The 22,931-nt window shown below is 43.6% G+C and overlaps 1 protein-coding gene across 1 annotated transcript in view; it reads right to left on the reverse strand.

The window, feature by feature from the left end:
- The window catches only part of LOC123591891 (putative tetratricopeptide repeat protein 41), a 77,143-nt gene that overhangs the window by 17,348 nt on the left and 36,864 nt on the right, over positions 1 to 22,931 (reverse strand). Inside the window, 5 exon segments of the mRNA XM_045466509.1 lie at positions 2,764 to 2,903; positions 12,121 to 12,299; positions 13,144 to 13,342; positions 19,425 to 19,664; positions 22,122 to 22,565. Coding sequence (XP_045322465.1) covers positions 2,764 to 2,903; positions 12,121 to 12,299; positions 13,144 to 13,342; positions 19,425 to 19,664; positions 22,122 to 22,565 — 1,202 coding nt within the window.

The following is a 22,931-nucleotide window of genomic DNA, read 5'->3' on the forward strand; positions in this document are numbered from 1 at the left end:
ATCCTATGAAAGAATGAATGGGCTAACCAAGCAGTTAAAGAGGAAATTAAGAAGTATATGGAAGTCAATGAAAATGAGAACACCATAACGCAAAACCTCTGGGATGCAGCAAAGGCGGTCATAAGAGGAAAGTATATAGGAATCCAGGCCTTCCTAAAAAAGGAAGAAAGATCTCAGATACACAACCTAACCTTATGCCTTAAGGAGCTGGAAAAAGAACAGCAAATAAAACCCAAAACCAGCAGAAGAGAGGAAATAATAAAGATTAGAGCAGAAATTATGATATAGAAAACAAACAAACAAACAAACAAAAACCAGTAGAACAGATCAATGAAACCAGAAGCTGGTTCTTTGAAAGAATTAACAAAATTGATAAACCACTAGCCAGTTTGATCAAAAAGAAAAAGGAAAGGACCCAAATAAATAAAATCAAGAATGAAAGAGGAGAGATCACAACCAACACAACAGAAATAAAAACAATAATAAGAGAATATTATGAGCAATTATATGCCAATAAAATGGGCAATCTGGAAGAAATGGACAAATTCCTAGAAACATATACTCTACCAAAACTGAAACAGGAAGAAATAGAAAATTCGAACAGACCCATAACCAGTAAAGAAATCGAATTAGTAATCAAAAATCTGCCAAAAAACAAGAGTCCAGGGCCAGATGACTTTCCAGAGGAATTCTACCAAACACTTAAGGAAGAAGTAACACCTATTCTCTTGAAGCTGTTCCAAAAAATAGAAATGGAAGGAAAACTTCCAAACTCTTTCTATGAGGCCAGCATTACCTTGATTCCAAAACCAGACAGAGACCCCACTAAACAGGTGAACTATAGACCAATTTCCCTGATGAACATGGACGCAAAAAGCCTCAACAAGATATTAGCCAACCGGATCCAACAATACATTAATAAAATTATTCACCACGACCAAGTGGGATTTATACCTGGGATACAGGGCTGGTTCAATATCTGCAAAACAATTAACGTGATTCATCACATCAATAAAAGAAAGGACAAGAACCATATGATCCTCTCAATAGATGCAGAGAAAGCATTTGACAAAATATAGCATCCTTTCTTGATAAAAACCCTCAAGAAAGTAGGGCTAGAAGGATCATACCTCAAGATCATAAAAGCCATATATGAACGACCCAATGCTAACATCATCCTTAATGGGCCAGAAAAGACCCCGAATAGTCAAAGCAATTTTGAAAAAGAAAACCAAAGCAGGAGGCATCTCAATCCCGGACTTCAAGCTGTATCACAAAGCTGTAATCATCAAGACAGTATGGCACTGGTACAAAAACAGACACTCAGATCAATGGAACAGAATAGAGAACCCAGAAATGGACCCACGACCCACAAACATTAGTGGCCATCTAATCTTTGACAAAGCAGTAAAGAATATCCAATGGAATAAAGACAATCTCTTCAGCAAGTGGTGCTGGGAAAATTGGACAGCGACATGCAGAAGAATGAACCTGGACCACTTTCTTACACAATTCACAAAAATAAACTCAAAGTGGATGAAAGACCTCAATGTAAGACAGGAAGCCATCAAAATCCTCAAGGATAAAGCAGGAAAAAACCTCTTTGATCTTGGCCGCAGCAACTTCTTACTCAACACGTCTCCAGAGGCAAGGGAAACAAAAGCAAAAATGAACTACTGGGACCTCATCAAAATAAAAAGTTTCTGCACAGCGAAGGAAAACAATCAGCAAAACTAAAAGGCAACCGACAGAATGGGAGAAGATATTTGCAAACGACGTATCAGATAAAGGGTTAGTATCCAAAACCTATAAAGAACTTATCAAACTCAACACCCAAAAAACAAATAATCCAATGAAGAAATGGGCAAACGACATGAATAGACACTTCTCCAAAGAATAAATTCAGATGGCCAACCGACACATGAAAAAATGCTCAACTTCACTCATCATCAGGGAAATACAAATCAAAACCACAATGAGATACCACTTGACCCCTGTCAGAATGGCTAACATTAACAACTCAGGCAACAACAGATGTTGGCAAGGATGTGGAGAAAGAGGATCTCTTTTGCATTGTTGGTGGGAATGCAAGCTGGTGCAGCCACTCTGGAAAACAGTATGGAGGTTCCTCAAAAAATTAAAAATAGAACTACCCTACAACCCAGAAATTTCACTACTAGGTATTTATCCAAGGGATACAGGTGTGCTGTTTCGAAAGGACACATGCACCCCCATGTTTATAGCAGCACTATCAACAATGGCCAAAGTATGGAAAGAGCCCAAATGCCCATCGATGGATGAATGGATAAAGAACATGTGGTATATATAGACAATGGGGTATTACTCGGCAATCAAAAAGAATGAAATCTTGCCATTTGCAACTCCATGGATGGAACTAGAGGGTATTATGCTAAGCGAAATTAGTTAATCAGAGAAAGACAAATATCATATGACTTCACTTATATGAGGACTTTAAGAGACAAAACAGATGAACATAGGGGAAGGGAAATAAAAATAATATAAAAACAGGGAGGGGGACCAAACATAAGAGACTCTTAAATATGGAGAACAAACAGAGGGTTACTGGAGGGGTTGTGGGAGGGGGGATGGGCTAAATGGGTAAGGGGCACTAAGGAATCTACTCCTGAAATCATTGTTGCACTATAAGCTAACTAACTTGGATGTAAATTAAATAAATTATATGAAAAATTAAAAATTTTTAAATTTAAAAAAATAAAAAAATAAAGCGATTTCCCACTTTACCTGCACTAACATGTTCTCGACAGTCAAGAATAATCCTTCTGCTTCATTGATCTTGCCCATAAGCTTCAGAAATTTCGCAATAAAGAACATTAATCGGCATTTGTCCATGGTGGTAACCTCAAAAAGCCTGCATTCCAGCACTAGAATGGAAAGAAAGGTAAATAAACCTAAAGCATATTCAGAAAGGAACAAAGAGCATCCAATACTTAATCTTGACACAGGAGTTAAACACATTATCCACACTTCAGTATTTCTCTCTCAAGGGATTAGCTCTTTGCTTTTATTAATGTTTACATATATTACCAAGTATTTCAAACAATGACATAAACAACAACTCTAATGCTTTTAAATGATCTTTTGATATGTAAAATTTGAAAACCAGAGAGTCAAAGAGTATTTCTATAGTGCAGTCTATATAATGCTGCAATTTGAACTTGGGGGGCATTGTCAGGCAAGAATAAAAAGGTGTTTAAATTACTTACACAATTCTGCCCTCTGTTGTAACTATCTTGAATTACTGGCTTTGACAGAAAGAACAAAATGTTAAAAGGACCAAATAAGGAACATACTGTGTGTGTGTGTGTGTGTGTGTGTGTGTGTGTGTGTGTGTGTTATACCCTATTATATACAAATGAAAATACACAGAATTTTTGAACTTGAAGATTCAGTTAAATACATGGTACTACAAAGTCATCATTTTCAGGATTTTTCTTCCCAAACATCCCAGTATATGAACTTCTACATTTGACAACTGTTTCATTTCAAATTATTGCATCTAATCTGCTGGACAAAAATATATTCCTTGTTCTTCATCTGTTCCATCGCTCACGTCGTAGGCCACCCAGACAATGAACGCACTCCTGTTTTCCTTCTGCCAACTTCTCCAGGGATCACCATTTGTGCACAGTACAAACATTTATTGAACATCTACTATGTGTCAGACAATATCCTAGGCTCCCAACAAAAAGCATTGCAGCCCTCAGCACCACAGAGAGGCCAGGAGGCTTTGAACCAAAGCTGTAGTGCTTCGAGTCCAAGAGCTAAAACTAAATCAGAGTCAAGGGAGAGAGACAAGACTCTCGTCCACAGTGGCCATCCAAGCAAACGGACCTAAGGTGGGTATGAGAACTGGTGGGTCAAGCCAAGTGACAAAGGAATCTAAGAACTGTAAGTAGCTGCTTAGAGCAGCCGAGGGTGGTCTGGACAAAGAGCTGAGGGATGGGCCCTTGCCCAGTGCCAGCTTGGTCTTGCAAATTCTATGAGGATTACCAGGTCCAGCCCACCTGTCAAGGGCTCAGGTGGGAATGGACTATGTTCATTCACTATGTTCCACACTCAATTCAACAATCCCAGTGCTCTGACAAGTCTTCATTCATGAACCCTTCCTGCCACTGACCACATCCTCATGTTCATTTACTTAGCACAAACATATAGTTGGGATAGATAAGAAAATAACTTTTCTCACTATAAAACTAGTATGTGTACATTATAGGAAAATTGAAAAATATAGAAAAGTACAAAGAAGAAATCACTCATAATTGCATTATTCAAAGATAATCTGCATTAACATATTGTTGTATGTACCTCTGACCTTTTGCATGTATCCAAACACATTTTTTTAATGTTTATTTTTGAGAGAGAGAGAGAGAGAGCACACGAATGGAGAGGGGCAGAGACAGGTGGGGGGACAGAGGCTCCAAAGAGGGCTCTGTACTGACAGCAGAGAGCCCGATATGAGGCTCAAACTCATGAACCTCGAGATCATGATCTGAGCTGAACTGAGCCACCCAGATGCTCCATACACATTTTTTAAAAATAAACTTGAGGGGCACCTGGGTGGCTCAGTTGGTTAAGCATCCGACTCTTGATTTCAGCTCAGGTCATATCTCACAGTTGTGGGATCAAACCCTGTTTCGGGCTCAGAGCAGATCTCAGAGCCTGCTTGGGATTCTCTCTCTCTCTCTCTCTGCCCCTCTATTGCTTGTGCTCTCTCTGTCTCTCAAAATAAATAAACTTATTTATAAACTCTCTCAAAAAAAATAAAGTTGAGATCATCCTATACATTATGTGTTTTTTTTTTTAAGTTAATGGTCTCTTTATGGGCAGTGGGGAGGCGGGGGGAGACTAACATTTACAACTTGGAATGGGCGTAAAGTGTAACTGCCCGAATAGCAGTGTTGATGGTTGCACTGGAATCCACAGCCACAGCCTCCTCTGTTGGCTCCAAGCCATGGTTTCAGACAGATTTAAAAATGGAGTATAAAGATGCCCCCCGCCGCCCCAGTAAAGTTTTCTTTTTAAAATTTTGTGTGAATGGTGACAGCCCCACATCCATTTTGCTCTAGTAAAATGCGATCAACGTTACCATCACATGTGGCATGCCGGCAGGACGTGCGTCATCTTCAACATGGTTCTGGACACACCAAGTATAAGAAAGCCATCCTGCTAAGTGGGGCTACATCCAGACAGTTTATTCTTCATACAAATGAATATAAATTCAAACCATGAAAAGAACCATGAAAGAGATGGTGATATGAACTACGGGAGGTTTCTCCATAAAAATGACAACTGAGCTGAGAGTTTAAAAAAGAATAGAAGCTGTTGCAGCAAAATGAGGGAGGAAGGGTGTAAAAATTCTGGGCAGAGGAAGAGCACAATGCAAAGGCTCTAGGGCAGGAAAAAGCAAGGTGCTTAGGGGACTGAAGAGCAGAGAGAGCGAGCTGTTTGGTTCAGGATCAGGGTGGAGACATAGGAAGGGGCCATTCAGCAGCCACACCATGCCCGGTGCTGCTGCGGGTGCCAGGAACACAGCAGTGAACGCAAGAGGCAGAGTCCTCCTTTCGTGGAGCTTACATCCCAGCAGCTGGGAGGGTCAGAGAGGAGAGGGCAGCAGGGAGCAGAGACAGACAATAAAAAATAAATTAATTAATTTAAAAACAAAAAGGAAACTAGACAAAGTCAAGTAGCAGTAAAAGCTATGCCAAGAATTAAAACCCACTGACAAGATAGAGAATGACTAGGTATAACATCAGATGGGGTAGGCCACTCTGAGAAAGTGACACTTTGGCTGAGATCTAAATAACCAGAAAGAACTGGTACTACAAAAATATGAGTGGGAAGAACATTCCTGGCAGAGGCAACAGCTGGTGCCAAGGCCAAAAGGCAGAATGTACTTGAAGGACAGAAAGAAGGCCAGAGTGGCTGGCATCTAGAGGCCAAAAGGAAGATTCTTATAAAATGACGCTACCTAGGCATGTCGGGGGTAGATTATACAAACGATTATAAATTAAACTGAGGAGTTCAGATTTTAGTATCGGTGCAGCAGCAGGTCTCTGGAATGATCTTAACCTATAAAGTGACATGATCTGGTTTATATTCCTAAAAGCTCATTCTGGCTACTAAACAGAAATGGAACTTTTTTGGAATAAAAATGAAAGTAGAACTAGTTAGGAGGCCATTACGATAGGCCAGGTGAGAAGTGATGGTGGCTGGTGAGCCACTGATGGCAGTAAAAAGCTGAGGTTAGGATATCCCCTCTCACCACTCCTACTGAATGATACTGGGAGTCCCAGCTAGTGCAATAAGACAAGAAAAGGAAATAAAAGATATACATGTTGGGAAGGAAGAAATAAAACTGATTTTGTTCACAAATGATAGACCTGTCTGTGTAGAAAATCCCAAAGAATCAACAAAAAACTCGTAGAACTGGTAAGTGATTATAACAAGGTTGCAGGATACAAGGTTAATATACAAAAGCCAACTGCTTTCCTATAGACCAGCAATGAACAATTGGAATTAGAAATTTAAAACACAATACCACTTATAATAGTACCCCATAAATGAGAAACTTAGGCCTAAATCTAACAGAATATGTATTTGATCTATATGCAGAGAACCACAAAATTCTGATAAAGGATATCAAAGAAGATCTAAATAAACTGAGAGAGATTCTATGTTGATGGACTGGAAGACTCAACATTGTTAAGATGCTTGACTTATAAATTCAATACAATACCAATAAATCTTCTCTAGATGTCTAACTGATCTTTGACAAAGTAGCAAAGACAATTCAATGGAAGAAGTCTTAATTAACAAGTTGTTCTGGAACAACTGAACATCCGTATAAAAAAAAAAATTAATCTAGACAGAGATATTACACCTTTCGCAAAACACATAGTCAAAATGGATCATAGCCTTAAATATAAAATGAAATACTACAAAAGTTTTAGAAGGAAACAGAAAAAAACCTATGTGACCTTGGTTTTGGTCATTTTTTATTAAATACACCACAAAAAGCATAACCCATGAAATAAAATACTGATTAAGTTAGACCTTATTAAAATTCAAAACTTGGTGGAGCGCCTGGGTGGCTCAGTCAGTTAAACGTCCCACATTTGATTTTAGCTCAGGTCATGTTCTCATGATGATAAGATCTAGCCCTGCATCAGTCTCCACCCTGGGTGTGGAGCCTGCTTAGGAGTCTCTCTCTCCCTCTCCATCTGCCCCTCCCTTGCTCGCATGCGTGCACACACACTTGCACTCTCTCGCTCTCTCACTCTCAAAACTATATATATATATATATATATATATATATATATATATATATTTATATCCATCAGTGATAAGAAGTAAAGTCAGACAAGAACTAAAAATGTTCTTTGCATGGCCTGCTCAAGATCTTGCCTATTTTTATTGAAGGGTTCATTATTTTATTTAAGAGCATTTTACTTATTAAAAGTATTAATCTTTTGCCTGCCACATATGTCACAAATATTTTTGCCAGTTATCACTAGTCTTATAATTGTGTTTTTAATTTTCTGAGTTGTGTTGTTTTGTTTTGATTTACATGTTGTAATTTCACTTATTTAGACACATTTATCGACTGTCTTCTTTGTGATTTACTCTTTTGCTTTCTTGCTTAGACGCCAACATTTTCTTATAGTTTTTTTTAACATAAAATTTCATTAATTTACATTTAACTCTAATCTTCTTGGGATTTATTTTGGTGTAATGGCTCAGGTAACTTAACTTCTTACCAAGTAATGAACCATTATCACAGCACTATTTATTCAATTTATTCCATAATCTTTCTAATTTGAAAAGTTTCTATCACTTACTAATTTTTTATATCCATACCTGAGTCCGTACCTGAGCTTTCTATTTTGTTCCACTGAGCTGTCTATTTTTGCTCCCAGGAGCATTTTTAAAGTTAATACAGCTTCATAATATGTTTAAATAAGTTGACATTCAAATTGCCCTCATTATTTTAAACTCTTACTCTCACATATCTTCTTCTCCAAGAACTTTAAAATCACTTTGAAAATTTAGAAATGTTTTAATCCCATTGGGATTTCAATTAGAATTGTCTTATGTACATAAATCAATTGTGGAAGAACCGACAGCTTTACAATATTGAGTTGCTCTATCCAAGAATATGGTATGTCTCCCTATATACTAAAATTTTATTTTCTATAATTCTGAAACAGTTTTATAAAAATAAAGATCCACGCATTTCTTGTTACATTTATTCGTAGATATTTCATATTTCCTGTGGCTACTGTAAATTCTTTTGTTCTTTTTATTTTTCTGTTGAGCTATTTTTTAAATTATTTGCAATAAATGATTTGTTCCATCTAAAATATTTAGAAGTTTCCAAAAGTATCAGAGGCCAAAACATCATACATTACTCATGAAAAGCTGATATTGTCCCATTTACTACAACCTTCTGACAAGATCCTGCACTGTAATGCATTTACCCTTTGCTCCAACAAGAAAGCCTGACCCTGAAAAACAACATGATTCTCCCCAACCCACCACATCTGCCACCTGGGAGGGTAGTCAGCCATCTGCCAACATGGAGCCATTCTGGGACCAGTCCTTCTGCCACATCTGTTTTTAGTCTGTCTCTTCTGGTGTTTGACTTTGTCTCCACTTTTTTGTGACCCAGGACTCCAGCTAAAAACAAGCTGATCATATCACAGATAATCTGTAAAACCTGACGCGACCATGGCGTTGTCCTCTAGACTCAAAGACCTCCCGACCGGCCTTCCGTCAGAGATGTAACTTGCCCAGAGGCATCTCGCAAGGAAGGGCAAACCCAGGCAGCAAGTGGACAGGCAGGAAGCACGGGGCAAAAGCGATTTCCAGACTCAGTCAGGCGTCTCTTCCACCAACCGAGCAAGTTAGGGTTCTGGTTCTCATCACAGCCACCAGGGGGAGCCAAAGCACACAGTCCGGCGGCAGGCCCTAGGATGGGGGCGGGGCACGCATTCTTCTCCGGAGCTGCAGCCACAGACTCCTGGTGGGGAGTGACCACACACACCCGTCGGCTCCCCCATCAGGCTGATGAGCCTGCCCACCCTCTCTTGGACCCGTACTGGCCTTGCTGAATTCTTCAGGTTCATCACTCTCCCCCTGACTCAGGGTCCTCAAACATGCTGTTCCCTCGGCCCTCTGTCCCATCAGCTCTCACTCCTCCTCCAAACCTCAGATGAAATGTCACTTATTCAAAGTGTCTTCTGCAGTTCCTGAGACAAGGCCACACCTCCTGCTCCGGGCTCTGGGCGGGCCACCACCACCGTGTACCGCTCCCTCAGCTGCACTTCTCAGTAGAGTCTGTTTTATACTCTACCATAAGCTCCATCAGGGCAGGAGCCCTGTCTGTCTTGTCCACTGCTGCGTCCCTGGCATCTAGCACCAGGCTCACCACGATGGAGGCACTCAGTGAACGCTTGAATTAATTCAGAGGATTAGCTCGTAATCATGGCAAAGCACGCTTGCCCAGACCTCTTTATTAGAAGGGAGGACAGGGCTGAAGTGGCAAGCAATTCCTGAGACCGCAGCCCATAATACAGAATTTCTCAAAAACCTGCCTGAAAGAACATTCCTGCTTAAGGGCCTTGCCTCCAGCAGCACCCTAGGAGGGCAGAATGTCTCAGGACTGCGTGTGGCTACATAACCACCGTAGGAAAAGCCATGTCTGGGGGAGGCCCAGACAGCAACCAGACCCCTGGAAAGCCTCCTCTGACGATTATACAGGATTCCTGCTATCATTAAACCCATTCCAATGAATCAAAGGCTATTCTATCACTTTGGTGACAAGTAGCTGGTCTTATTGAGAAGAAAAGCTAGTAAAAACAAGATAAAAGGGGCTAGCCAGATGCCCGAGGCTTCCCTTGCATACTTTTGGCTTCCTAATCTTGTTTGCCTGCTGCCTCCACCAACTAACTGCCCAGATAACACCACTGATAAGGGCCCCCTCCCCTTTTTATTTTGTCTCTCCACCCCCTAACCTCCAGCCACAAGAGGAGGCCAATGCCAAGGTTTGGGGCTCAGCCTTTGGAGGTGACTCCGCTGGGCCAGCACCCGTGGGCAATAAACAGTCTTTTCTGATTCCCCGAGAGTGCGTGGGCTTGTCTCTTCCTGGGCGCTGAGTATTTGCTGTAACATTATGACTTCTATTTTCAGCAACCCAAATGGGAGGACTTCAAGAAGACCCCCCACTCCCCCACCCCCACCCCGCCCCACACACACACACAAATGGCCATAGACTGACTCTGCTTTGCTTTATGAAGACTGATGAGAGAAAGGGAATGAGGGCCTGGTTGCCATGAGAGAGAGGATGCAAGAGGCCATATTCCCAAGTAAAATCTACGTGATATCGGCCAGGACTGAACACGAGGGATGAGGAAGGTGGAAGGTGGCAAAGGCAGCAGTGATGGAGGCCGGGACCCCCTGCTAAGGAGCCCCCCGGGGCCTGGAGTAAGCAGAGACTACCCAGCAGCAGCTCAGAGCAGCATGCTTACGGAATCACCAGAAAGCCCTGCACATGTCTCCAGCCTAACTCAAAGGGACACATTCTGAACTAGGCTCATTTACATCCAGAAAATTCTCACACACTGAAATGTTAGGTGATTTCCTCCCACTGGCAACCCCCAGCCCCCAGGCCTTTCCATCACCATAACAACCATGTGCCGACAAGCAGGGTGACATCATCAGGAAGGACTTTCACCCCCACCTCAAGATCTCTTCTGGGGGCTAGCTTCCAGCTTCCTATGACATACAGTGCTCCCCCCATACCACCTCCCGCCCCCTCCCTGCTTCCTCCGCCCTACAGCCCTAAGCACTGATGCAATTCCAGAGGCACCCTGGCTTTATTCGACACACTGGAATCTGTGGAGGATCGTTTGGGTCCTTCTACACGGAGGGTTTAGTGGATCGGAGAAACTCCAAAGGTACATAACTCATACGTGGCAGTGAGAATACAGGTAAAGGCTACATGCTTAAGGACCAAAAGGGATGCTGGAACACCACAGCCCAAATCCACTCCTAACTACCCGGGAGACCTTGGGCAACTCGCTTCACCTCTCCGAGACTCAGTTTCCTGAGTTTCAACCAAGGCATTAGCAGGACTGCAGAGATTTGACGTGAATCAAGCAAAAGACATATAAAGAATTGAACTTAGAGCCTGGCCCGTGACAAATGCTCAAGATCTGTTATTATGACCACTAGACGGCAAAACTATGAGAGCAGGGGTCATTGTTTAGCTAGTGTTGAATTCGTTGAACTAGTTCACTGATGATGTCAGTAGCACCCAGTGAGTCCGATGTCCCAGAGAAGGTGCACAGTTACTATCTGTTGAAAGAATGAATGAATGTTATTACTGTTTAGTGAGCCCGGAAATACAGGGGGAGAGAGAGAGAGACAGGCAAGGGAGAAAGGGAAGAAATATGAGCCAAAGTGCTGTCCAGATCCAAGCCCTTAGGCAGCAAGTCCAAGTACTGCCATTGCAATTCAGATCGAAGCCATCCTCGACAGCAATGGCGTGTCTCCAGGGCCGAGTGAGGGGCACCGGAGGGAGCTGGGGGCACTGTGAGCAGATGGAGGGAACACGGAAAGAACAAGCTGGGAGGGAGTATCCGAAATAATTCGGATTTGCATCTATGTCATCTGAACTACCCAGCTGGTCACTCAGGAAAGCTGTTGATCGAGCAGCAACACTGTTGGTGGCTCTCAGGAAAGGGGTCACATACACCGACCTTCCAAAAGGCCATCAAGGCTGCAAATGCAAATCAAGGAGGGAGATGTTAGCAGTGTGGCTGAAGCCACGAGAAAATAGAGAAAGAAAAAATGCATAGGAAACAGCCACAGCAAGACGATACAGAGGAGCAATTTCAGAATTAACACTTTCCCCCTCATTTCCTAGCTTCAGAAATTGGTGGCCTACATTGTGGGTAGGAACACACAGGGAGGTCTGTTGGAGTGATTGGAATTAGATGAGGAAACGGGAGAACAGTAACTCTTGCCCACTTAACATTCCAGCGAAATGGACTATGGAAACCTAGCTACTCACTGTACCTGACGGTGTATGTCTCTTCCTCATTTTATGGCACTTCTCAGCTTTAACCTTGGCCACTGTGAGTAAATAGGCCCCAGCAGCATCATATCCGACTTCTGCTAACACATTCCAGTAGTGGATGAGGTGCAGCCATGTCCAGAAGCTCAGGTTTTGGATCTTCGATACAGAATCTGTGATACTTGTAACACAATGAATTCATGTGAGTCATTTTAGTATTTCATGCCTTGAAGGAAGCTGTTCGATTTGCCCCATTCCATTAGCCTATTCATAAACTCCTTGACCACTACGACTTTGGTAGGTCACCAGAGAGATGTGAACCTGTCCCTCTTAAGCAGTCAAAGCCATTGCCGCGTCTCTGTCCAGGAGGCCCCTCCTCTAGGCAGGCTCCCCAAATCTACCAGGCGGATCAAGCCCCTCCCTGTCCCAAACGTGCCCAGCTCTGGGTCTTTGCTCTAGCGAAGCACTGTCCCCCACGTGTAGCTCTTCTCTGGCTCCACATTTGCCCAGCTAGATAGAGCCAGATCTCACTCACTCCTGCGTCCCCGGGGCCTCCAAGAACATGGGAGACAGAGTGGGTCAATGATACACGTCTGCCAAAGGGGTACATAAGAGGACAAGAAAGTAGGGGAGATGAAGAGAAGGAGAAGGGTGGAGAGGAGGGAGAAGAAAGGAAAGGGAGGAGATTAGGTGGGTCTGGCAGGAGAATATAGCCAATCCTTTGTCCTTGCCCAACTCCAAGTCCTTCTCTCTCTGGAATCCTCCTCTCTGAGAGGAATCCATGTGGATTCAAGAAGGGAAGAGAACACTGCAGAGCCAGACGATGCAATGGAGCAACACTGGGAATCCATCAGCCACAGAAACTGGTGCCGAATGATGGGCCCATCCGAATGAACGAATGGGTTGCTGAACGACTAAGTGAATGAATGTGCCCTGCTGAAAGGAGCCATGGGTATCCGAACACAGTGTTTGGCAAAGGAGGAACGAAATCTGCCCTAACGCCACATAAAGAGGACACGTCTTACCTAGGACTTGACAGAAAGCTGCACAAACCCCCCCAGGAGCTACTCATTTTCAAATGCCACGGCAGCTCCTCAAATACCCTCCAGAAAGTGGTTTGCCGTTGGAAGTATCGAACTAAGATCTGGTGGAAATGTGTCTTCTTGTGATTTGTTGGGTTCTGAAAGGTATATGGACGGCTTTCTCTGACAGGAGTGACCACACCTATTGAAAAATCAATGAGAGTTGAATGCGTCTGCCTTCTTAGTGTATGAAAACATACAGTAGATAACAGCTCTGTGGCCATAATTAGACACAGTGAAACAGTAGCTTGAAAAAAAAAACCTGAAATATTAAAAATATATCTTCTTTGATTTTTTTTAAAGTTTATTTTTGAGAGACAGAGCGAGCAGGGGAGGGGCAGAGAAAGAGAGAGAGACACAAAATCTGAAGCAGGCTCCAAGCTCTGACCTGTCAGCACAGAGTCCAATGTAGGGCTCGAACCCACAAACTGCAAGATCGTGACCTGAGCCGAAGTCGGATGCTTAACTGACTGAGCCACCCAGGTGCCCCCAAAGTGCATCTTCTTATAAGTCAGTCTGAATTTACCAAAGAATTAGTTACAGTTGTGATCACTGACCCAGATTTCTGAGAAGCTAGGGAGCATGCTCATTTTTCATGGTGTCTTCCCCTCTCCCAAAGAAATATTTGTAACCCACTTTTCTATGTTAAACATATACCACGGCTACCACATAAATAAGCACTTTCCAAAATTTGAGGACACGCAATTTGGAAAAGTTCACCTGCCACCTGGGTCTCATCTAGGCCGCGGGGAGCTAAGCAAATTAATGGCAAATTGGATGTTAGAGCTAAGTTTACTATGCTTTCACTAGCAAAGAGAAATGATTCCAACCAATCTTACTACCCAGAAACAACCTGCTTAAAAACAGAAGGGCTTGGTTTCATTAAAAACTTCAAGGGGGTACCTGGGTGGCTCAGTTAGTTAAGCGGTTAAGTATCTGACTCTTGATTTCAGCTCAGGTCATGATCTCACGGTTCTTGAGTTCGAGCCCTGCGTCAGGCTCTGTGCTGGCAGTGCAGAGCCTGCTTGGGATTCTCTCTCTCTCTCCCTTTCTCTCTTTCAAAATAAATAAATAAACTTAAAAAAAAAAAAAAAGAAGAACTTCAAGATACCTATCCTTGAAAGTTAAAAATAGAAGTATTTAAAATGTTCTGCTTGATGTTTTTTCTTGCAAGATGAATGGGACACAGGGCTGGATGGCACACCTGCTTCAGAAACCCATGGAAGAGGAAGGAAAGTTCCTCTTGCACTGAGCATGGCAAGGGCATTTTTGTGGGGAATGAGAGAGAAAGAGAACTGGGACAAATATTACCCTGCATCCGAGATTTAGAGTATTAAACACAATGCTTAATGTGTACGAAACATTGTCATAAAAAACACTGAGTTTATTTTTTTTTTTAAGTTTATTTATTTATTTTCAGAGACACAGAGACAGCGTGAACAGGGGAGGGGCAGAGAGAGGCAAGAGAGAATCCTGAGCAGGCTCCATGCTGCCAGCACAGAGCCTGATGTGAGGCTCCAACTCATGAACCATGAGATCATGGCCTGAGCAGAAATCAAGAGTCGGATGCTTAACTGACTGAGCCACCCAGGTGCCCTAAGTTTATCTTTGCACAAAATACCCTTGTGAGATATGAAAGGATATGAAAATCTCTGTGATTTTCCCATATAATTTCTCATGTCAACTTTCCTGGGCGAAGGGATGCCCAGAGAGCTGGTTAGGTACTGTTTCCCAGTGTGCCTGTGAGGGGGTTTCTGGAAGAGACTAGCACTTGAATGAGTCCACTGAGTGAAGGAGATTGCCCTCACCACTGCAGACGGGCCTCATCCAATCTGTTGAGGGCCGGAATACAAAAAAAAAAAAAGGCAGAGGAAGGGCAAATCTTCCCCTCGGCTCCAGCTGGAACCTCTGTCTTCTCAGCACTCAGACCTTTAGACTTAGACTAGAAATTATAGTAATGACTCCCCTGGTCCCCACTAGCACCCATCAGCTTTCCCGCACCTCTAGCTTGCAGACGGCAAGATCCTGGGACTTCCCAATGTCCACAATCACGTGAGCCAAAACCGCACAATAAATCATTTTCTAGATATCTATGTAGAGATACACACATAGAGAGATACATAGAGATAGAAAGAGATAGAGAACTAATCCTAGTGGTCCTGTTTCTCCAGAGAACCCTAATACAATCTCCATATGACAAATGAAATTACTTAAAGTCAGAGGGGCCAGGTGGCTGGTCTCTGGCCAGCACATGAGTGGAGAAGCAGGATTCGAACCTTCTGACTCGATTCCTGTGCTTCTCCACTTAACGGGAGACGGGAAGAATGGCCTGACCACAGCATCATCTGTGCAAAGTTCAGCACAGTTCTCACGGACAGACTTTCTGGTGGACATTTCTGTACTGCTCTTTTCTCTCATGACAGGCTACATTGTGCTGTGTGGACAAACGACCTCAAAATCTCAGTGGTTTAAAACAGCAAAGGTTTATCATGCCATCACAGATAATGACGGTCCTGGCTGAATCTCCAAATCCAGGTCTGCTCACGCCAGGACTGACAGACCAGCTGCCATCTTGAACATTGCCAGTAGCCACGTACAACTCGTTGGACAGAACGGGTCACAAGGTGCTCCCCAATAAAGGGACCAGAAAGTGCTTCCCATGGTGGGTGGAGGGGCTGGAAATATTGGCAATTAGCTGTCACGGCCACCACGGTGCTTATCATTGTGCCAGACGCTGTATTAAGCACCTTACGTTAGGTATACTTAGCATTTTTAATACCCTCGAGGTAAACACTGCCATTATCCCCATTTTGCAGGTGAGAAACTGAGTCTTAGAAAGTTAAGCACCTTTCACAAGGCCAGGCCAGTTCTGTCAGATTGAAAGTCCTTGCTCTTAACAAGAAATCATTTATAGTAGATGCCATAGCGATTGCCAGTCAGAAAGAAGGTAGACTCTTTGCCAAACAGCATGCGGGCCTGGGAGTGAGGTAAAGACAGGGTGAAATGAGGCTGCCTCTCTACCATGACCACAGTGTCACCTGCAGGTAGCAGGTGAACAGGTAGTGAGTAGCTCACACTTCCCTTCCTGTGCTCAGCCCTCCAGATCCTGATTCCACCACAGGCAAACACCAGAGGCTGAGGGTCAGTACTGGCTCCCAAAACAAGGGATATGGAAGCTTCTAGAAATGGCAGGCCCAAAAAGCCAACTGCCAGGAATAGCTGTGCATTCATTCAGCAAACATCTATTGAATGTAACTGGAGTGGGGCCCAGGGAACTCAGACCTGCTTGAAGGTGTTTGATGAAATGGAATAACACTTAGGCTAACAGAATTCAAGATTACCAGCTGATTTGCATGGATCATTTTGGGAAGAACGGTAGGTAAAAGGCCACAGGGGAGACAGATGAGTAAAACAAAGGGAGAATTCAGAATGGCTAACATTTCTTAAGAATTCACTATGGGCCAGGCCTAGTCTAAGTGCTTGTAATTACATGAATTACACATTGAATGCTTGCTAGTCATAATGTTCTGAGCTTGGTACACTTATTATTTTACAAAAGAGGGATGTGGGTAGAGAGGGATCCGGTCTTCAGCTAGGAAGTGGAAAAGCCAAGGCTCACCCCGATCTAGCATCAGGGGCCACTTTTACCCATTATGCTAGGCTGGACCCTTCTACTCAACAATTAATCGCTGCAAAATGGGCTTCACAGACTTGGTTTCCGGAGCTTCTATGAAGTGAGGGGTTATACGAAGTAAAGGAAGGAGCTCTTTCCAGGAAGGGCTCCCTGAGACCCCGGGAAAGGGTGAGGTTTGGGGGAGGAGGTCGCATGGTTCAGGTCTCCCAGAAAACACCTTCTCTCTCTTTGGACACCAGCACCATCCCAACACCTCAAGGGCTGGCTGCCAGAGGGCAAAGAGACAGGGACCCCAGCATGAGGCTTGGTTTTCCTGGGGGGAGCCCTGCAGGGGCAGCTGGGAGGTACCCATGTCAGTAAGCACAAACCAGAAGAGCCTCTATGTGGTGGCCACAGCCAACAGACAGCGGAGCACAGGTAACACTGCTCAGGGTCTCCCACAGGCACCTGGGGCAGGTGAGGACTTTCTAGGAGGCTGGTGGGAAACAGAACTGATACGACCTAACCTAGCCAGAGAACGTTCTGTGTACACAAGAAATAAATGGAATAACGTATATGAAGCATCTGGCACAGTGAAAGCACTAAATAATAGTGGTGGTTATGATGGCCAGGGGCAACAAGATGTGTTGGCCGCAGTAAAACAGCATTTCCCAGCTTTCTGGGTCTCCCCCCTAACCGCCCTTTCCCTTTTCAGCCCCACTGATATGCACGTATGCACACACACATGTACACGCATATGTTCACCCACATACAAAGAGTATATAAGACCAAACAATCCTCAGCTCTAGTAGCAAAAAGGGAAAAGACGTTCCTGGACCACAGCCCGGGGTACAAAGCCTGCCTCTAGACTAGCCAATTTTTGGTAGGAGTAACTTAAGTTACAAATTGAATACAATACTTACAAACTGAATACAATATGTAAACACAGTATTAATTTCAAAGGAAAGAAGCATCCACATATACGTGTGGCTAAGAGACTAGTTTGCCTCAAAATAATTGATAAGACATTGGGACAAAATATATCAAAAGATAGCCCTTTACCAAAAAATATCATAGCAGACTCAAGTCCTACAGCCTTCGCTTTGGCATCTTTTTTCTCCTTGTAGGATATGCTTTACTTCCCATGCTCAAGCTACCTGGAAGCGAATTGTTGCAATTACAATTCCTGGCGCCTCTGGTAAAGATGTATTCACATCCTGGTTGTCGTTGTTGTCTTTGTTTTCCTGACAATAGTGAATATTGCCAGCAGTGCTTTCTTTAGGGGCTCACTGTGCAGAGAAGGGCTACAGCATATACCCAGAATTTTAACAGCCACACCATGGCCTTGTCCCTGCACCTCCAAGAGTGTTACTGTTCTACAGGAAAATGGAGAGACTAAGTGTGTTGCAAACCATCAGAGACCAAGTGAGCAGAAGAACTGACATCACACCTAAGAGCATCCTCACTCCCCACCCCCCCCCCCCTTCGCTACATTATGTAACTTAAGAGGTGGTGGGAATGACGACAATGTAGGAGGGAAACAATCTTTTAAAAAAGAAAGTGAAAGAGGACATAGTAAACCCGAAAGGAAATTTGCACAGAGCTTAGAATCTTTGCAGAGGCTGTGATGTAAGGTTTTTGAAGTCCACGAACCTGAAGTTCTCTGTGTGGCTAGAGGGCTCTGCTTCTAGGTCAAGAGTCTGTGATTGCCATTGTTTCTCAGATTCAGACCTCAATCCTTTCAGAAGGGGATAAGAATTTGATTTCAGGGGCGACAGCGTAGCTCAGTTGGTTAAGCATCCAGCTCTTGCTTTCGTCTCAAGTCATGATCTCATGGTTTGTGAGACTGAGCCCCACATTGGGCTCTGCATTGACAGCACAGAGGTTGTTTGGGACTCTCTCTCTCTCTGCCCCTCCCCACTTGCACAAGTGCACGCATGCTCTCTCTCTCAAAATAAATAAACTTTAAAAAAAAAAGAATTTGATTTCAGAATTAGGGCAGAAACTGCTAATGCCTATCCAATAACCATCTCCCTCATCTTTGTTAGTAACAGATGCCCACCTTAGTTTAGGGTAGCAACACACTCCATTGAAACCTCTGTTCCCCAACTTTTCTCATATCTAACTGTGGCCAAATGACGTTTTAGAGACAGAGTGGAAATGTTAGTGAAAACCTGGGAAAGCTCTTTAAAAGGAAATGCAAACCCTTCTTTTCATCCTTCCTATTGCCCGAAACGCGATGGCTGGAGCTCCAGCAGCCATGCTGCTTCCAGCAGTCATGCACATGAGATGACCCTGAGAATGCAAGCTAATGTGTGGATCAGGGACATAGAAGGAAGAGGGTCCCAGATGACTCTGTGGAGCCAACAGGGCAGCCCTGAACTGCCTACTTTCAGAAAGTTCTCATGTGAGAGAATAAACCCTGGGATGTAAGCCATTGAAGTCAGGTCTCAGTTACTCACAACCAGGTACAAGTATTAATTTATATGACCATGTATACACATGTTTACAGATTCATTCCTACTTGAGAAATGCTAGCTGCAAGCTTTCCCTTGAATGCAAACTTCCCTTTTCCGAACTAGCAGGTACTTACACAGATTTAAGCCCTTACCAAGAAGCTTGTGCTCCACAGCACTCCGCAGGGACTGGTGCCTGAAGTACAGGAGGCAATTGGGCTTCTCCTGGACCCAGTGTCTGCTGGCATTGCAGAAGGCAGCCCAGTGCAACATGGTCACTTTGTAGTGATCCCTGTAGCCCAGCATGTCCAAAAGCTGGAATATCTCATCCTCGGCCAATCCACAATGTGAGATGCTCAAAAAGCACAGAGTGTCAGCCACCCAGACATCCGGTGCTGTACAGATAACACAATGACAGCAATGACAAAAAGAACCGTTCACATCTGCCAGGCATCATCTAAATGTCTAAATGTCGTGTATGACTATACAACTTGTTTCCTTTAATCATCCTATAGGCAGATACTATATAACTTCCCCTGTCTTACAAATAAGAAAAATAAAGCCCAGAGATGTTAAATAACTTAGCCAGTCACACAGGAGTAAGTGCAGAACTGGGATTTGAGCATAGACCGCCTGGCTTTGGAGCCCATACTTTCAGGCATTAAGTTATCATCGACTTTGTCCCAACTAATACGTCCATGTTAGCTACGGTTATAAGCTGGAAAGCTTGCCAATTATCATACTGCTGAGCAGTCTATTAATACTTTCAAATATCAAGTTTGCATCGATGGGTCTGAATGGTTTTTTGGTATGATTGCTATCTTGCCACAGACACCACTGGAGCCAGCTCTATGTTACTCACCTGACCCTTAGCTTTTTCAGCCAGAGCTGGATTCCTGCTGGCTTTATGACCAGCTCTAAAGAGATCCTTAAGACCACTGAGAGAAAAGACAAAGTCTACCATTCTAAATGGACTTCTTGTGCCAGGACTGGGGAATGAACCTCAAACACGTGTAATCTTTAAGCAGAGGGAGCTGCTCAGCCCCAGCTGTACAAGCTCCTTCTGAAGTTGACCCCAGGTTTACCAAGTTCTTCCTGTACCTGTGGCTGAGTGCCTTGGGCCTGAGGAGGGGTCAGTGGGCAGGAGGAGGAAAGTCAGCTGGGGAGAGGAGGGCCTGGGCTTTCCCGCACTGTCCCAGACAAGCAGGAATATCCCTGGGCACAGCCATGGGCCACCTTGCCTGCGTGACTCTTCTCAGGGCACAGAGACCTTTCTTTCACCTCCTTGCAGGTGAGGGAGAGCATGCTAAATTTGAAATTCATTTTATTTGCAGAAATGCAAAGTCTAGAGCAAAAAAAAAAAAAAAAAAATGGGGCAGGACAATATGTGGTCACACCAACCAATGTGTCTTTCACTGCAAGTATTTTCTGCTTCTTTCCCCACCACCACATCCCCCTTCCTGCTCCATTCCAAATTCATCAAACTTAAGAGAAGGTTATTATGGTAGAAACTCAAGTTTCAAAAGCCTTTTGAAGCTCCTAGCAGAGATAATGGCTTTGAGAACAAATTTTGCTTCTCAAAAGACTGTGGAATATCAAAAGACAAAAATGCCTGACCAACTCATGGAATACGTCTTTTAACCACAAACAACAGACTCAGTTACAGGGTGAGCTAAAGAGGACTGAACCAAGCAAGGTGGAGGAGACAGTGCGAGAAGAGAGCAACAGAGTTGCTCAGGTGGGCCTGTGCTGTTCCCTGAACCCAAGTTGTGAGCAGGGACAGGGGACCTACTGGATGCACCTGGGGACCCAATAGTACAGACAGCCTATGCTGTGCCTCCCATTGGGAGCCTACAAGGCCAGTGCTGGTAGATCTTCTGATGCCCCCAGTACCAGAGAGCAGAAACCACTATGGGGACACCTCCAGAGCCAGATCTCTGAAGGTGCAGTGAGCAACCAACATTCTCTGTCGGGAATGTTGAGTACCCACAAGACTATGGGCTCCAGGAGAGTGCAGATGTTAGTGGAGGAGAGGGGCCTCCTCACATTAGAGTGAAGGAAAATGGCAGCAGATGGCAGCATAGATCGAACAACCCAAGAACAGACGGGAACACAGCCATCCTAGAGGATGCCAGCATAGGAGGAAGTCAGTATCTGTGGACCATCTGGGGCCATGACCACCTCAGTGGAAGCCAGCAGGGACAGATGACAACCAAGGACATCCAGCACCAAGACCCTCAGATTTAAGCTCAACCCAAAAGAAACACACACAGGAAGGACATAAACCCTCTCTTGACTGAAAACACCCTGAATTGTACCAAAAAAAAAAAAAAAGCTGAATTGATGGATTTAACCTAGATGAACTGAATTAGGTTTCTGCCATCACTTGAACTATAGGCTCAAAAGAGTTGAGTTATAGAAATAATAAAGGCCCATTTCTTAGATTCCTGAAAAATTGTCTAATATGGTTCCCTTTACAGTCAGCATAGAGCTCCCTAGACAGGGTTGTTGGATTTAGCAAATAAAAACGCAGAGTAACTAGTTAAAATTTAATTTTAGATAAACAAAAAATTAATTTTGGGTAGAAGTATGTCCCATGCAATAATCTGGGATATACTTGTAATGAAATTATTTATTTGTAATTCAACTAATTTTTAGTATAAGTGTGTCCCATGCAATAATTGAGACATACTTTTACTAAAGTACTGTTCTTCGTCTGAAATTACAATTTAACTGGGCATCTTGTATTTTCTCTGACAACCCCATCCTTGGACCCTCCTCCTCTGGGTGGTCCCCCATACATCTTTCTCCCTGTGGACTCTAGCAGGTTGTCAATACTGGCCAAGGCCTACCTTCTCCTAAAGCCACCGCGTCTGAATTTGCCTTTTTTGGTGTAAAAGTCCAGCTATGGTCCTCAATCCAGCGTTTCAGAATCAATTCCCAGAGCTCCTGAACAGACACCACCTCCAAGTACTCCTTCAGACACTGATACTCATCTCGGTAGATTCTACATTCTCTGAGTTCATTCGCTAGGATCGTGAGTTTTAAAGGATTCAGGTTTGGTTTTTTCCTCAAAGTGGATTGGCTCTGTTGGAGGGGGTCTTTGTTGGGAATGGAGAGATGCTGTCTAAAGATGTTTAGTTTCACTTCTTTGTCTCCTATGCTAATGAAGTCCACTGTCCTCACATCTGGGCGAGCACATAGCAACTTGTAGGACAGGCTGGAGGAGACAGTGCTCATGATGAATTTGCAATGAGGAGGCAGCGAGCAAGGCAGCCAAGAAAAATCTTTTGCCTGGTGGAGAAAGTCAAAGATATTTGAAAACTTTAAAGACTTTAAAACTACTTTGCTGATGGTTTTTAAACTTAGAGCAGCTAGAATATAGGGCGTAAGTAGAGGGTTAAGGGCTGGGGTGAAGGTTATTAGCGATAAGGTGGATAGTAAGCAATATGGTGATGATACCAATTCACACTCTACAGAACTATATTCACTGACTTACCCATCTGTTATGAATTTGATAGTACAAAGGTGACCTCTAAAAAGAGGTTTGTACGGGGCACCTGGGTGGCTCAATCACTTAAGTGACTCTTGATTTCAGCTCACATTATGAACTCACGGTTCATGGGATTGAATCCCAGATCGGGCTCTGTGCTGACAGTGCA

The sequence above is a fragment of the Leopardus geoffroyi genome, chromosome B4 (genome assembly GCF_018350155.1).
Source record: "Leopardus geoffroyi isolate Oge1 chromosome B4, O.geoffroyi_Oge1_pat1.0, whole genome shotgun sequence".
Lineage (NCBI taxonomy): Eukaryota > Metazoa > Chordata > Mammalia > Carnivora > Felidae > Leopardus > Leopardus geoffroyi.